The sequence below is a fragment of the Amblyomma mixtum genome, chromosome 1, assembly GCF_055824585.1.
Source record: "Amblyomma mixtum isolate Tamu chromosome 1, ASM5582458v1, whole genome shotgun sequence".
Lineage (NCBI taxonomy): Eukaryota > Metazoa > Arthropoda > Arachnida > Ixodida > Ixodidae > Amblyomma > Amblyomma mixtum.
Window position 1 is genome coordinate 153,235,071 of NC_143012.1, and position 15,810 is coordinate 153,250,880.

General features: G+C 49.9%; 1 protein-coding gene and 1 pseudogene across 1 annotated transcript; both read right to left on the minus strand.

Moving 5' to 3' along the window:
* Window positions 1–444: 444 nt before the first annotated feature.
* LOC149368014 (5S ribosomal RNA) lies at window positions 445–556 on the minus strand (annotated as a pseudogene).
* A 3,917-nt stretch (window positions 557–4,473) lies between these two features.
* LOC149368015 (uncharacterized) lies at window positions 4,474–13,192 on the minus strand. Its single transcript, XM_089575533.1, has 4 exons — window positions 13,189–13,192; window positions 12,813–12,876; window positions 6,335–6,350; window positions 4,474–5,226 (listed from the first exon to the last, which is right to left on the minus strand). The coding sequence occupies exons 1-4, from the start codon at window positions 13,190–13,192 to the stop codon at window positions 4,474–4,476; spliced, it is 837 nt and encodes a 278-aa protein (XP_089431659.1).
* Window positions 13,193–15,810: the final 2,618 nt, after the last annotated feature.

Here is a 15,810-nt window from a genome sequence, read left to right on the forward strand (position 1 = left end):
GTGTACTTACCTGCCCCGCGCTTTTCTGAGCCGTTCTGGCGAACCTAAGCCACTGCGGCAAGCACGGAGAGAGCAGCGGGAGCGAGCCTGTGTTGTTTACACATGGACCGGCAGTGGGTGCGCCTCCATTACCTCGGTGGACGCATATTGTGCGCTTCTGCGCAGTGTTATGCGCACACTGGGCCTCCCAGCTATCTTGGGGCTTTGCTAGAGTTTAATCTGCAGTGTACCCGCCGTGGCAGACGTCAGAATGACAGCCGAGACGCCACGGGTTCGCTTCGAGTTTTGCCACAGTTTCGCGTCCGCACGTACTACACGTTGCCGATGAGATTGTATTATCGATAACAAAATAACGTCACCTCCTATAGTTGCCTGAGACACTGCGTAACTATGACAGAAAAAAAAAACGTGAAGGGCGAATAAAAATGCAAAAGAAGTGCCATCAGCACTCGGTGTTCCCAGGTGGTCTCCCTCCCAAGTACTGACCGAGCCCAATGCTGCTTAGCTTCGGTGATCGGACGAGAACCGGCGTATTCAACATGGTATATTTTTTTTCCTTTATTGCCTGGCTTTGACATTACACAACAAAATGGCGGGACACAATGAACACTTGGTGTTGATATAGTCAGCCTGCCAGGGGCTGGCTTCGTCACATTAAAATTCCTTTAGGGCCATCAAAGGCTCCACCCTTGACAGCCACTCGGGAGCCTCGCCAACAGATTTGACACTCTCAACAAACCGGTGCACAGTTTCACGAAAATAAATTCGTGCTGGCCTCGCGTCGGGATCACAGCAATATCCTGCCATTCTCGCGCGCCAAATACTGTGGAGGCCCAGTAACATTATCAGATCGAAAGGTACTCCGTCCTCGTTTTCAATGGGCAGATACCGTATTCCATGGGGGTGAAGTGGAAATTGTTTCTTTATAGTCCTTGAAGTACGTCCCAAAAGTAAACCCCTTCCCAACAATGCAGAAAAACGTGATCTATCGTTTCTGGTTGCTTGCAGATAAGGCAGTGATGACCCCACGGAAGAAATAAGCCCTTATCCTGTAAAAACATTTTGACTGATAACGTTCCTGTGTGCAACTTGAAAAAAAAAGTTTTAACCCCTGGGTCAACGTGCATTCCCTTTACCCTCTTTAACACATTCCTTCCAGGGCCTCCACTGTACAAGGCCCTATACATGGGTTCCGGCAAGACAACTTCACATAAATCCTTATACAATTTTTGCTTGTTCACTCTAGATAAATATTCGTTGGAAAACCTCGTTGAGAGAAATCGGACACTTGCGACAACTTCTCTGAAGTACCCAAAAATTCCGCTCGATAGGGTTTCGGTTGCAACAACAAAGTCAGGCAGCGCGCGCCCCAGCCTTACTTGGCACACGGTGCGCAAAAACGGATCACTGACATCACGCAGAAACATAAATCTGTTAACAATCTGCCGCAAGAAAAGGTGTCCCAGACCCACTCCACCATCCTTCACTTTTCTAAACAAATTCGTCCGGCTGCACCTTTCCCATTGTGCAGCCCACACAAAAACAGCAAAAATTCGATGTAGCTTTTGTATGCTCATTCTTCCACAATGCAAAACTTGCATCGCATACCACACCTTACTGATAAAGAAAAGGTTGCACACGGTGGCTCTAGCGAAAATTGATAAGCCTGTTCCTTTCCATCTTTCCGCCTTCTCACGCGCATCCTGGGTCTGCACTCTCCAATATGTTTCGCTATCACGATAGCTTTCTAGCGGTACTCCAAGGTACTTCGTTGGTGTCTTCACCCAGGGTACGTTTGCAAAGTGGTCCATCGTCGTTTCCCATGCTCCGTGCCAGAGCCCCACTGACTTAGACCAGTTCACTCTGCTGCCTGAGGTTTCGCAGAATTCAGCGACACATTCAACGGCCTCTGTTACACCTTCTCGATTAACGGAAAAAACCGCTAAATCATCCGCATATGCCAGCAGCTTCACCTCCGCAGCTTGCAGCCGAAAACCAGTGATTCTCTCGTTTTCGATGATGTCTAAACACAAAGTCTCGATGTAGATAGCAAACAGAAGAGGGCTGAGGGGGCAGCCTTGACGTACCGAACGCTGCACACGAATGGGGGCCCCCAGACTCTGGTTAACAATCAATCTCGTCGTACAGTTCCGATACGCCAAGGCGACTCCCTCCCGGATAACATACCCAACATTCACATAATCAAGTATGCACAGCAAAATTTTATCCGCGACACAGTCGAACGCCTTTTCGAGATCAAGCTGCAAGATGGCAACGCGACTATTTGTAAAATCACAGCACTCGAGCACACATCTTGCCTTGTGTATGTTAGAAAGAATAGACCGGCCTTTTATCCCGCACGTTTGGTGGGGGCCAACAATTTCCTGGATTACACTCTGTAACCTTTGCGCCAACACCTTCATATAAATTTCATAATCGACATTTGTGAGAGCAATTGGCCTGTACCCTGTTACGTGTCGTAACTTGTCAGCTTCATCCGTTTTCGGAATTAGGACAGTATGTGATTTACCATAAGACGGAGGCAATTCACGTACGTCGTAAGCTTCATTAAAGACCGTCTTCAACACTGGCGCGATTCTGCTCTTAAATGATTTGTAAAACGCCGCGCTTAACCCGTCTGGTCCTGGTGATCTCCCAGAATTTAAATTGTCTATTGCTATTTCTACCTCTCATTCGGTTATTGCCTGCTCTAAAACGTCTTTCTGCTCGTCGCTGAGTCGCGGCAGTGCCCCAAGAAACCTGTTCTTAAACGTATTTATGTCTGCATCCTGTAATGCGAAGAGCGCCTCAAAGTACTCAAAAAACGCACGCTGTATATGTTCGTTTTCGTCTGATAAGATGCCACCCCATTCTATGCTATCAATGTGATTTCGCCGAGCATGAGCCTTTTCAATTCCCAACGCTCGTTTCGACGGCGTCTCCCCTGCTGCTATATCTTCCGCTCTGGCCCGCACCAACGCTCCACGATAACGGTCCTCTTCTATTAGTTGAATTTTCTGCTTTATTTTCCTAATATCATCGATCCATTTACCAGGCGCTTCACTTTCCTTTTCTAGCAGTTTTGCAAGCATACATCTTAGATTGCGTTCGTTTAGATTCTCTTCGTACGCAATGGCACTAGATCGTTCGACTGCTTTAATTTTAACCTGTTCTTTGCAAAGTTCCCACTGTTGCCATATTGTCAGTTCACTACTAGGCTCTATTTTGCTTATTTCTTCAATTACTGCACAGCTAAATTCATCGTCCTTAATTAGCTTGTTATTTATTTTCCACATATCCCAACTAAAAGCACTGCCCCGTTTTTTGAATCCTATCCCACATACTACTAAACAGTGGTCCGAAAAAGCCACCGGTACTACATGGTAACTGTTGCATTTTGGAATCACATCCAGCGATACATAAATGCGGTCCAGCCGTGCATGGCTTGTCCTCTGAAAGTGTGTGTACTTCACGCCGCACGCGCCTTGCAAACACTCTGCCACATCCTCAAGGTTCCATTTATCTATGATTTGCGACAGTATCTTCGTACTTGCGTCCCTGAACACCCTTGCACTGGTCTTATCGCAGCCACTTAGGACGCAGTTGAAGTCGCCCAAGATGATAAGCTGTTTCTCGGAACAAAGACGCTGTTCAACACTTTGAAAAAACGCAGCCCTTTCGTCCGTAAGATTTGGTGCGTACACACAGACAATTCGCCACTCAATGTTCTTCAATGTAAAATCGATAGCGACACAGCGACTTGACAGACACGAGAAATGAGCTTGCACGACAAGACCCGGCAACTTCTTTACAAAAAGGACGCTGCCAGCAGATGTACCTATCGCATGACTCACTACAGCGTAGAATCTAGACGTGAAACGTCGCACCATGCTCCCGGTCTCTTCTTCCCCTTCAACTTTTGTCTCCTGCACGGCCAGTAAGTCAATATCGTGCTCTGTTAAAAGCCGGTAAACTTGGCTTTGCTTTTTCTTTCCTGCCAAGCCCCTAACATTGAGTGCGGCTACTTTCAACGGGGTTACAGAAGCCATTGTCGCAAAGAGTGAAGAGGCCAAGAGCATGGTGCTTACCCAACACGTCTAGCACATGGCTAGACGCCATCGTTGCCACCGGAGCCATCCGGTGCAGGCCCCAGACCTTGCCGCGGGGCTGCCTTATCGCCGGCACGCTTGTCCGCCAAAACGTTGGGTTTCGGTCTGAAAGATGACCGTCGGGATTGAGCAGTTTTTGCTGGCGGCTCCTCACCACTGAGAGCTGCCGCCTTTCCCCTTCGTTGTCGGTCAGGCCATGAGGGCGCTTGGCTGGGGCGGTGCCGCTCGCTGAACGGCCGCAGCTCTGGTCCTGCTGTTCCTCGCTGATCATTGGCTCGGCGTCCTTAGTTGCCAAGACGTTCTCCCCGTCTGCCGACGTGCTCGCCTGACTCGAAGGTAATTCTTCCTCTTCGAGTGGCTTCCTTTAGTTGCCGGGTCCACTATTGTCTCCGCTGGGAGGCCCTGATGCGTCGGTCGTCCCGGCAGCCTTGCCAACTTCCACGGCTCCTTTCGCCGCCTCCTCCGCCTCGACGACGTCCATCAGAAGCTCTGCCGTGTCGTCTCTCGATACCGCACCAGTAGCCACCGCGTATGTGCGAACACACTCGCTGTCACCGTGGCCATAACGCCTGCATTTGGAGCACCGGGGTACCTTGCATTCACGTCGAACGTGACCCGTGCCGCGGCACCGTAAGCACTGCATAGGCCGCCCAGGCACCACAAAGAGGGCCAGCTCGCCGGCGACGCGTAACTGGTGTGGCAGGTCGTCAACCTTCATACCGGGTTTCAGCTTCAGGAGAACAGTCCTGGTTGTAGACCCCTTCTCCTTGACGCCTGAAACACGCCAACGCTCCCGGGTCACCTCCGTTACATTCCCAAAAGCCGTAAGAGCCGTCCGAATGTCGTCGTCGGCTACACCGTGCAGCATCCAGTGCAGCCGTAGTTTCACCTGTTGGTCGGCAGGATCGATGATAATGCAGCGCCGTCCTTTGACATCCAGTTCCTTTATCGCTGCCAACTTCTTCGTTGCCTCGGTACTGTTGAGCGTAACCGCCCAAACGTGGTTTACCTGATACGCCCCCAACGCCACAACGTCGGGGAGCGCACCAGCGTTGGCGAGGGCGTCGCGGAAATCCTCGACCCTGTAGGGCCTAACTCGCACGTCGCCGTGCAAAAACACGGTGTTTAGAACAACACGACCGGTAGGCAACGTAGGCAAAACGATTTCGTACTCCTGTCCTTCCTTATCTTCAATCCTGTTTCCGCGGCCATCGACGGCCGCTATCGCCGCTCCGTGGGAGCTCATGATCCTGCGTCCGTACACGCCAGTGGCCGGAAGTAGAATGATTCAACATGGTATAGCCGATTTTTTTTCTTTATTGCCTGGCTTTGACACAGAAAGTTGCACAAAACAAACTATCAACAAAAGACAATAAACGCTATGTACACACGACACATGGTCAGCCAGCATGAGTCTGGCTTCGTCAATTTAAAATTCACTCAAAGTACAGAGCGGCTCTGGTCTTGAGAGCCACTCCGGAGGCTCCGCAGCGGCTTTCTTAATGGCCAGAAACATTTGCATGCTTTCGCGAAAGTAAATCCTGGCAGGTCTTGCGTCTGGGTCACAATGACAGCCTGCCATTCTGGAGCGCCATATACAGTGGAGGCCTGTCAGCATTATTAAGTCAAAAGGCACACCATCCTCATTTTCAACGCATAAGTACCGGATGCCATACGGGTCTAGTGGAAATTCTTTCTTTAGAGTTCGCTGCAATACATCCCAAAAATAGACCCCTTCCCAACAGTGTAAAAATACACGGTCTATTGTTTCCGGCTTTCTGCAAATTAAGCAGTGAGATCCCCAGGGTAAAAAGAATTCCTTTCAATCTAAAAAGTTTTTAACCGGTAAGGTTCCGGTGTGCAGCTTAAAAAAGGTTTTGTTCCTGATGGCACCTGCATGTTTCTAACTCTCTTTAAAACATCTTTGCCTTGGCCTCCACTGTACAAGGCCCTGTACAAGGGCACCGGGAAAACTACATCGCACAAAGCACGGTAGAGTTTCTTTCGTTTCACAGTCGAGAGTCATTTGAAAACCGCGCGGAGTTCTGGCTACGGTTCTTACACGGTTACGGTTACGGTTCTTACACTGGCTACGGTTTCCTGGTAAAAACCGGTGACCCTACGGTAAACCTCAGCCGTTCCGACTATGTACTCTGGAAGCAGATGCCGCAGCCTAACTTGGCATACGGTACGCAAAAACGGGTCTCTTGTGTCCCGAAGAAAGAAAAAACGATTGACCAGCTGTCTCAAAAACAAATGGCCCAGTCCCAGCCCGCCGTCTTGAACCCGTCGGAACAGGTTGGTCCGGCTGCAGCGCTCCCATTCAGACGACCAGATAAAGATGGCGAAAATTCGGTGTAGCTTTTGAATACTTAACCGTGAACAGTGCAGCACCTGCATGACGTACCAGAGCTTGCTGATAAAGAACAAGTTGCAAACAGTGGCTCTGGCGAAAATCGACAAGGTCGTTCCTTTCCACTTATCAGCTCTCTCCCGTATCTCTGTGACCTGTCCTGTCCAATAATGTTCACTGTCACGGTAAGCATCGAGCGGAACGCCCAAGTACCTATCTGGTGTTGTCGTCCAAGGCACACTAGCAAACCGTTCAGGCGTAGATGCCCACCTTTCATGCCAAAGCCCGAGGCACTTCGACCAGTTAACCCCGCTGCCTGTAGCTTGACTGAAATCGCGTACACATTGAACAGCCTCGCTTATGCCTCCCTCGTCAACGGCAAACACAGCAATGTCATCAGCGTACGCCAAGAGCTTCACTTCGGCTGCTTGTAATCTGAATCCGTTAATACTCCTGTTTTCCAGTATCTTTAAACAAAGGGTCTACCACATAAATACAAAATAAAAGGGGGCTGAGGGGACAGCCCTGGCGCACCGAACGCTGCACGCTAATGGGGGCCCCCAGACTCTTGTTAATGATCAATCTCGTCGTGCAGTTCCGGTACGCCAGGGCCACACCCTCGCGAATAACAGAACCAACGTTAACGAGGCCTAATACTGCAAACAAAAGTTCATGGGCAACATAGTCAAAAGCCTTTTCTAAATCTATCTGGAGTATAGCTACCTGATCATTAGTGTCATCACAGCATTCTAATACACTGCGCGCAACGTGAATATTTGTAAAAATGGACCGCCCTTTAATCCCGCAGGTCTGATGCGGACCAACTAATAAATGGATCACGGTCTGCAGCCTTCGCGCCAAAACCTTCATGTAAATTTTCTACTCGACGTTAGTGAGTGCTATAGGTCGATATGCTGCTACCAGTCGTAATCTGTCTGTCGTCCGTTTTCGGAATCAGCACAGTATGGGACGAGCCATAGGACGGAGGCAGTGATTTTAGTTTAAAGGCTTCATTAAAGATGACCGTCAAGACCGGGGAAATTACATGCTTAAATTCTTTGTAGAATGCCCCGCTGAACCCGTCCGGTACAGGCGACTTACCAGGGTTTAAGCTGTCTATTGCTTGCTCAACTTCCAATTGAGTTATCGCCTGCTCTAATCTGTCTTTAGTTTCGTCGTCCAGGCGCGGCATCTCGGCCAGAAACGCCTCCTTAAATGTGACATCTACCGGATGCAATGCGAAGAGCGCCTGGTAATGCTCGAAAAAAGCTGCTTTGATATGATTGAAGTCCGTTTTTGAAACACCCCTCCATTCTATTTCGTTTATGTGGTTTCTTTCGGCACGGGCCTTTTCTAAACCAAGCGCTCGTTTCGTTGGCGCTTCCCCTGCAGCCATGTCTTCTGCCCTTGCCCTCACCAGCGCTCCCCGATAACGTTCTTCTTCGATAAGCTGTAACTTTTGTTTGGTTTTTCCTATGTCTTCTATCCATTTACCAGGCGCTCGGCATTCCTGTTTTATCATCTTCTGAAGCAGTGCCTTTAGCTCCATTTCCTCTTTTTTTGCGTCATGACGTATACAGGTGGCTCTTTCTATTGCTTTTAATTTTAAAGTTTCTTTAGTGATCTCCCACTGCTGCCAAATCCGCATGTTGCTACTTGGTTCTATTTTTGCTATTTCTTCCCTTACAGCTCGGTTATAAAATTCGTCCTGAAGTAGTTTGTCGTTTAACTTCCACATTTCCCACGAAAAAACACTCCCCTTCTTAACGATTCCTATGCAACATTGAACTAAACAGTGGTCAGAAAATGAAACCGGCACTACTCCATAACTATTGCATTTAGGTACAGTATCCGCGCATGCATAAATGCGGTCTAGCCGTGCGTGACTTGAGCCCTCGAATCGTGTGTACTTTACAGCACGCGCTCCTTCAAGACACTCAGCCACATCCTCGAGGTTGCAGTTCACAATCATTCGCAACAACACTTGAGTGCTCTTATCTCGGAAATTTCGGACGCTTGTCTTGTCGCGCCATTAAGAACACAGTTGCAATCGCCCATAACAATCAGCTGTCTGTCCGTGCGAAGCCGTTCTTGGACACTTTCAAAAAAACGTGGCTCGGCCATCAACCGAATTAGGAGCGTACAGGCAAACAATGCGCCAGTCAGTGTCACAGTGAAAAATCTATGGACACGTATCGACCCGACAAACACGAATGATGACCGTGTACCTCTAGCCCCGGCAACTTCTTGACAAACAGAATACAACCTGCCGATGTGCCCACCGCATGGCTAACGACCGCGAAATACCTAGACGTGAAACGTCGCACCATGCTCCCGGTCTCTTCCTCACCATCGACTTTGGTCTCCTGCACTGCCAGTATATCAATATCTTGCTCCGTTATAAGTCGGTACAGCTGGCTTTGTTTTCTTTTACCTGCCAGGCCTGTAACGTTTAGTGTGGCGACTTTAAACGGAGTTGCAGAAGCCATTTTAACTTAGGAAGAAGAGACCGAAAGCTTGGTGCTTACCTCTCGCGTCCAGCATGTCGCTAGACGATGCCGTCGCCGCCGGTGTCATCCGGCGCGAGCGCGTGCTCCTGGTCAGGCGGTGCCTTGTCGCCGCCACGCTTGTCAGTCGGGATGTTTGGGCGCGGCCGCAGGCTGGGCCGTCGCGCTTGCGGCGTCTTTGCCGGCGGTTCCTCCACGCTGGGCTCTGCTGCCTTCTCCCCGTCGGCCTTGGCCTCGGCGTGCGAACGCTTCGCTGGGGTGGTCACGCCGGTGCTCATGCGGGCGTCCGTCTTCTCGTCGCGGTTCTCGCTGGCCGCCTTTGTTGCCACGTCCACGTGCTCTGGCGGGCTCGGGTTTTCTTTGGGCGTCTCCACAGGCGTCGAAGAGAGGTCAGTAGTTAGCGACCCGCTCTCCTGTGCGCCAGCCGCGTCGGTGTTGCTGCTCGAGACAGCTGGTTCAACCCCCGCCGTTTTGCCCGTGTAGTCGATGCCGCTGGCTGCTTCCTCCGCCTCGACGACATCCATGAGCTCTGCGGAGTCGCTCGCCGCTACACGCCCGGTAGCCAACGCGTAGGTGCGCACGCAGTCAGCCTCGGAGTGCCCATAGCGACGGCACTTCGAGCACCTGGGCAGAGTGCGCGGCCCAACTCGCCGACTCCAACTGGGTAGATAGATGCAACACGGCCGCGCGACAAGTGTCCAGCCGAAACACGTGGCGTATCTTTCGAGCCCTAATCGACCCAACCCAAACACGAACCGAAACACAAAAACATTTGCAGCGAGCCCTGGACGCTTTTCCTGGCAACACGACTCAACTGGCACAGGAACTTCGGGACCGGTATCTGTGTACAGCCCAAGACCCCCGTGGATCTGCGTACTCTTATGCAGGCAGAGAGAACACGGAGCTGGATCAACCTTTCCAGCTCCATGATCTGCGGGCGGCTCTCGCCAAAATGAAACGGGGCACTGCGCCAGGACGGGATAAGGTCACCGTCAAGCTTTTGACGAACCTGCCCGATTTGGCATACCAGTCCCTCCTGGAATACGTCAATGCGATTTGGTGCGGGGACACCCCCCTGCCAATCGAATGGAAAACGGCTTTGGTCACTTTTATTCCTAAAGCTGGCAAACCAATTGACACAGATAACCTCCGCCCCATCTCTCTCACCTCATGTGTGGGCAAACTAATGGAGACGATGGTGCGGGATCGGTTATCTACATATCTTGAACACAAACAACTCTGTGCAAGCACCATGTTCGGATTCCGCCCACACAGATCCTCACAGGATGTCCTCCTGCAACTCAATCGGGAAGTCCTTGACCCCCTCGAATGCCCCCATAATGACCGGGTAGTACTCGCTTTGGATCTTAAAGGGGCATTTGACAATGTAACACATGACATCATACTCACTAACCTAAGTCACACCGACTGTGGCCTCAACACATTCCAATACATAAGCCAATTTTTAATGGATCGTCAATCCTACATTCGAATTCAAGATAGAGACCATGGTCCCTACCTACTCGGCACGCGGGGAACCTCTCAAGGCGCGGTACTTTCCCCGCTGCTCTTCAATCTGGCCATGATGCACCTGCCGGCCCAGCTGAGTGGTGTCGCCGGCGTGCAGCACGCCCTGTACGCCGATGACATCACTCTGTGGGCCACGCAGGGCAGCACAGGAGACATTGAAACCAGCCTGCAAACAGCGGCTACGATAGTAGACCGCTACGCCCGCCGCTGCGGTCTTCAATGTTCCTCTCAAAAATCGGAATTTGTGCATCTCCGCCCATCACAGAAGTGCAAAACTAAAATATCTCCCTCTGTTGAGAGTGGTCCCATACGCGATAGTGATGATATACGGGTACTCGGACTCTACATCCACAAACACAGGCGGCCAGACACTACATTGGCCAAACTCCGTAAGGTGGGGGACCAGGTGGGCCGCATGGTCCGCCAGGTTTCCAACAAACGCGGAGGGTTACGAAGTAAGGATGCCTTACGGCTGGCAAACGCCTTCGTAACTAGTCGAATTCTCTATTCGACTCCTTATCTCCACCTACGGAAACAAGAGGAGGATGCCCTTGAGGTCATCCTTCGCAAAATTGTTAAACGTGCCCTTGACCTCCCTATCACTACTTCAAACAGCCGGCTTATGGCTCTTGGGGTGGTGAATACTTTCCGCGAGCTCCGGGAGGCGCACCTTACAAACCAGTACACGCGCTTGTCGCTAACGGAGTCGGGTCGCCGCCTTCTTGCTCGACTCCATATCCAACACACCCCTCCAATGGAAGACAGGTTTCGCATCCCGGAACTGTGGAGACGTGCCCTCCACGTGTGGCCTCTTCCAGCAAACATGTCACATGAAGACCATAATGGTCGGCGCCTGGCACGAGCGGAAGCGCTAGCCCGATATTATGGCAACAAAACAGGTGTATACTACGTGGACGCCTCCGGCCCTCACCACGGGGGATGGTACACGGCCGCGGTAGTTCACAACAGCAACACAGTTAACGGCCTAACTTTCAGAGCCCGCAACGCAACACAAGCAGAAGAGGTCGCGATTGCTCTCGCGGCCTCACATTCCAATTCAAAATACATAATCACCGACTCGCGAGGGGCCTGTCGGAACGTCGAACAAGGCTGCACTCCCTTCCTAACCTATCGAATATACCAAAATTGCATACGGGATACGGACCCCGCACACCGTTACCTCATATGGGCCCCTGCTCATCAGGGGTTGGCAGGATACGAGGCAGCAGACGCAGCCGCCCGAGCGCTCTCTCACCGGGCTGTTTTCTCCTCCCCATCCGATCAGGAACCCGATTTTAATCCGGTCTATACATTCAAAGATATTACAACATATTATCAAAATTGTCATCGCCTTTACCCTAGCCCATGTAAAGGCCTGAAGAAGGCGGATGAGCGGCTCCTTCTCCGCCTTCTCACGAATACTTTGCTGTGCCCGGCAGCGCTAAAACATTTTGACCCCTCCTTTAGCGGCAGCTGCCCACACTGTAGTGCAGTGTCTTCTGACACCTATCACATGGTGTGGGCCTGCCCCTCCAACCCCGCTATTCCCCCCATCCCCAACCCAACCCGGGAGGACTGGGAGGCGACCCTGCTCGGCTGCCACGACTTACAGGCCCAACAAGCCTTAGTCGGGCGCGCCCGGGCGGCGGCAACCGCCACTGGGGTCCCATACTAGGGACCTCCACCTAGTGTTTGTAAGAATCGGTCCCTTACGGGCTGATCCAAACATACCTCCTATCCATTCGTAATAAATGTTTTCACCACCACCACCACCTTACAATCACGGCGCACGTGCCCCGTGCAGCTGCAGCGCAGGCACTGCATCGGCCGCCCTGGCACCAACTCGAGAGCCAACTCGCCAGCGACTCGTACCTGGTGGGGCAGGTCATCCACCTTTACGCCTGGCTTCAGTTTGAGGAGCACGGTCCTTGTGGTGGACCCCTTCTCCTTCATGCCGGCGACGCGCCAACGCTCCCGGGTGACTTCGGTCACGTTGCCGAACGCCGCGAATGCCGTACGGATGTCCTCGTCGGCGACGCCGTGAAGCATACAGTGCAGTCGCAGCTTGACCTGGTGGTCCTCTGGGTCAAAAACGATGCAGCGGCGTCCCTTGACTTCCAGCTCCTTCATGGCGGCCAGTTTCTTTGCGGCGTCAGCGCTGCTGAAGGTCACCGCCCACACGTGGTTTATCTGGTACGCCCCCAACGCGACGACGTCGGGGAGCGCACCAACGTTGGCGAGGGCGTCCCTGAAGTCTTCGACCCTGTAGGGTCTCACACGCACGTCCCCGTGCAGAAAAACCGTGTTTAAAACAACACGTCCGGTGGGCAAGGTAGGCAGAACGATCTCGTAGTCCTTATCAGCTTCGCTGGCAAACCTGTTTCCGCGGCCGGCAACGGCCGCTATCGCCGCTCCGTGGGAGCCCATGATTCTGCGACCGTCCGCTGTCGCGTCTGGAAGTAGAATGAACATGGTATGGCCGATGGCGAGAGACAGTGCTTTCCGAGGTCTTTATGTAGTGTGTTTGGCCCTCCAGGATGCAAAACTGCGCATGGATACTTCCCTCGCTCGTGGTAACAGCCGCCAAGCGTGCAGTTACCTGCCCTGCGCTTTTCTCAGCCGTTCTGGCGAACCTAAACCACTGCGGCATGCACGGAAAGAGCAGCGGGAGCGAGCCTGTGTTGTTTACACATGGACCGGCAGTGGGTGCGCCTCCATTACCTCGGTGGGCGCATATTGTGCGCTTCTGCGCAGTGGTATGCGCACACTGGGCCTCCCAGCTATCTTGGGGCTTTGCTAGAGTTTAATCTGCAGTGTACCCGCCGCGGCAAACGTCAGAATGACAGCCGAGACGCCACGGGTTCGCTTCGAGTTTTGCTACAGTTTCTCGTCCGCACGTACTACACGTTGCCGATGAGATTGTATTATCGATAACAAAATAACGTGACCTCCTATAGTTGCCTGAGACACTGCGTAACTATGACAGAAAAAAAAAACGTTAAGGTCGAATAAAAATGCGAAAGAAGTGCCATCAGCACTCGGTGTTCCCACGTCGTCTCCCTCCCATATACTGACCGAGCCCAATGCTGCTTACCCTTATAAAAATGGTCTATAGACTTTCTATAGACTTTTTATAGACTCTATAGCCATCCTATAGACTTTTCCTTTTGTCTATAGACAGTCTATAGAAAATCTATGGACTAAAGTCTATAGCTGCTTCAATATTCTTTTGTCTATAGATGGTCTATAGACTCTCTATAGACTAAGGTGTATATCCGCCTCAATTTTCTTTTGTCTATAGACTGTCTATAGACCCTCTATAGACTAAGGTCTATAGCTGCCTCAATTTCCTTTTGTCTATAGACTGTCTATACACTCTCTATAGACTAAGGTCTATAGCTGCCTCAATTTCCTTTTGTCTATAGACTGTCTATAGACCCTGTATAGACTGAGGTCTATAGCTGCCTCAATTTCCTTTTGTCTATAGACTCTCTATAGACTAAGGTCCATAGCAGGCTCAAATTTCCTTTTGTCTATAAACTGTCTATAGACACTTCATAGACTAAAGTGTATAGCTGGCTCAATTTCCTTTTGTCTACAGACGGTCTATAGACTATCTATAGCCTAAGGTCTATAGCCGCCTCAATTTCCTTTTGTCTATAGACTGTCTATAGACTAAAGTCTATAATTGCTTCAATTTCCTTTCGTCTATAGATGGTCTATAGACTCGCTATAGACTAAGGTCTATAGCTGCCTCAATTTTCTTTTGTCTATAGACTCTCTATAGACTAATGTCTATAACTGCTTCAATTTCCTTTCGTCTATAGACGGTCTATAGACTAAGGTCTATAGCTGCCACAATATTTTTTCGTCTATAGACGGTCTATAGACTCTCTATAGACCAAGGTCTATAGCTGCCTCAATTTCTTTTCGTCTATAGACTCTCTATAGACTACGGTCTATAGCTGCTTCAATTTCCTTTCGTCTATAGACGGTCTATAGATTGTCTATAGACTACGGTCTACAGCTGCTTCAATTTTCTTTCGTCTATAGACGGTCTATAGATTGTCTATAGACTACGGTCTATAGCTGCTTCAATTTCCTTTTGTCTGTAGACGGACTATAGACTCTCTATAGACTACAGTCTGCAACTACCTCAATTTCCTTTCGTCTATAGACTGTACACTATAGATAGTCTACTGCCTATAGACCAGTCTATAACAATCGTAATTTTAGCTTTCCTCCCTTTAAAGTTAGACGTTTCACGTGCAGAACATTTATCTATGCGCATTCATTCTTACCACGCACAATATCTGACTGGAACACTCTGCCTTCACATATCGCAACCACCACTGATCCTGATAAATATTTTAAACTTATATCTTCAATAACTACTGCTTAACTCTTCGCATACATTGTTATTTTATTTGTTCATGGCTTCCTTTTTTGCAGGGTTTGTGACTAAAAAGATTCATTGTATTAGTGTTCTGTTTGTATAAATTTTAATAATGCAGTAATCTTCGTTCTTTTGCCGCGCTCCCATTCTTTTGATTCTTTTGCTTACTTATATGTCATGCAAAGTGTCTTATTTGTGCTTTTGATTGATTCTTTTGCTTACTTATTTCATCCAGTGTGTCTTATTTGTGCTTTTGTTGTTTGTTTTATATTTGTGGTTTTTCTTTTATTCTGTTCAATTGCCTGTGCCCCCCCCCCCCCCCTATGTAATACCCTCTCGAGGGCCTTTAGGGGTATTCTGTATAAATAAATAAATAAATAAATAACAATGTTCGATACACTGACTTTCGACTAAGTCCAGAACAATGTCAATTTCTTTTTGCACTGCTTGTTGAGGGGACCTGCTTCTAGTGACCGCAACTATGTCGGGAGTCCCCCACCTCCTTCGCTATTACGAAAATTAAAAAGTATTGCGTAAGGCCATTACAACACCCTCCTGTATATTGTTTTCAGGAGCCTTGACAAGCTCCTTTTCGTTATACCGAGACGTATATTGTCAATATAATGAGATATTTAATGCTAACAAGTAAGCCGAGGAAAGGCAGCCGTTCTTGAAGTAAGGGCGCCCGCAAACTGTACTACATCGAACGAATACGCTGTCCCTTAAAGGAATCACTCTACACAATTCCATTCCATCTTTCGATCGTTACTGTCCAACGCGCTGAAATCAGAAACGTTTCATCAACGGTTCCACATTTCTCTTTAAAACGTCCTGAAAATAAAGGGGCAAATACGGGTGTGAGAATTCAAGGAAGCCCCCATCCCTTAGAAACATCTTAGATTAATCTCAAAGAGC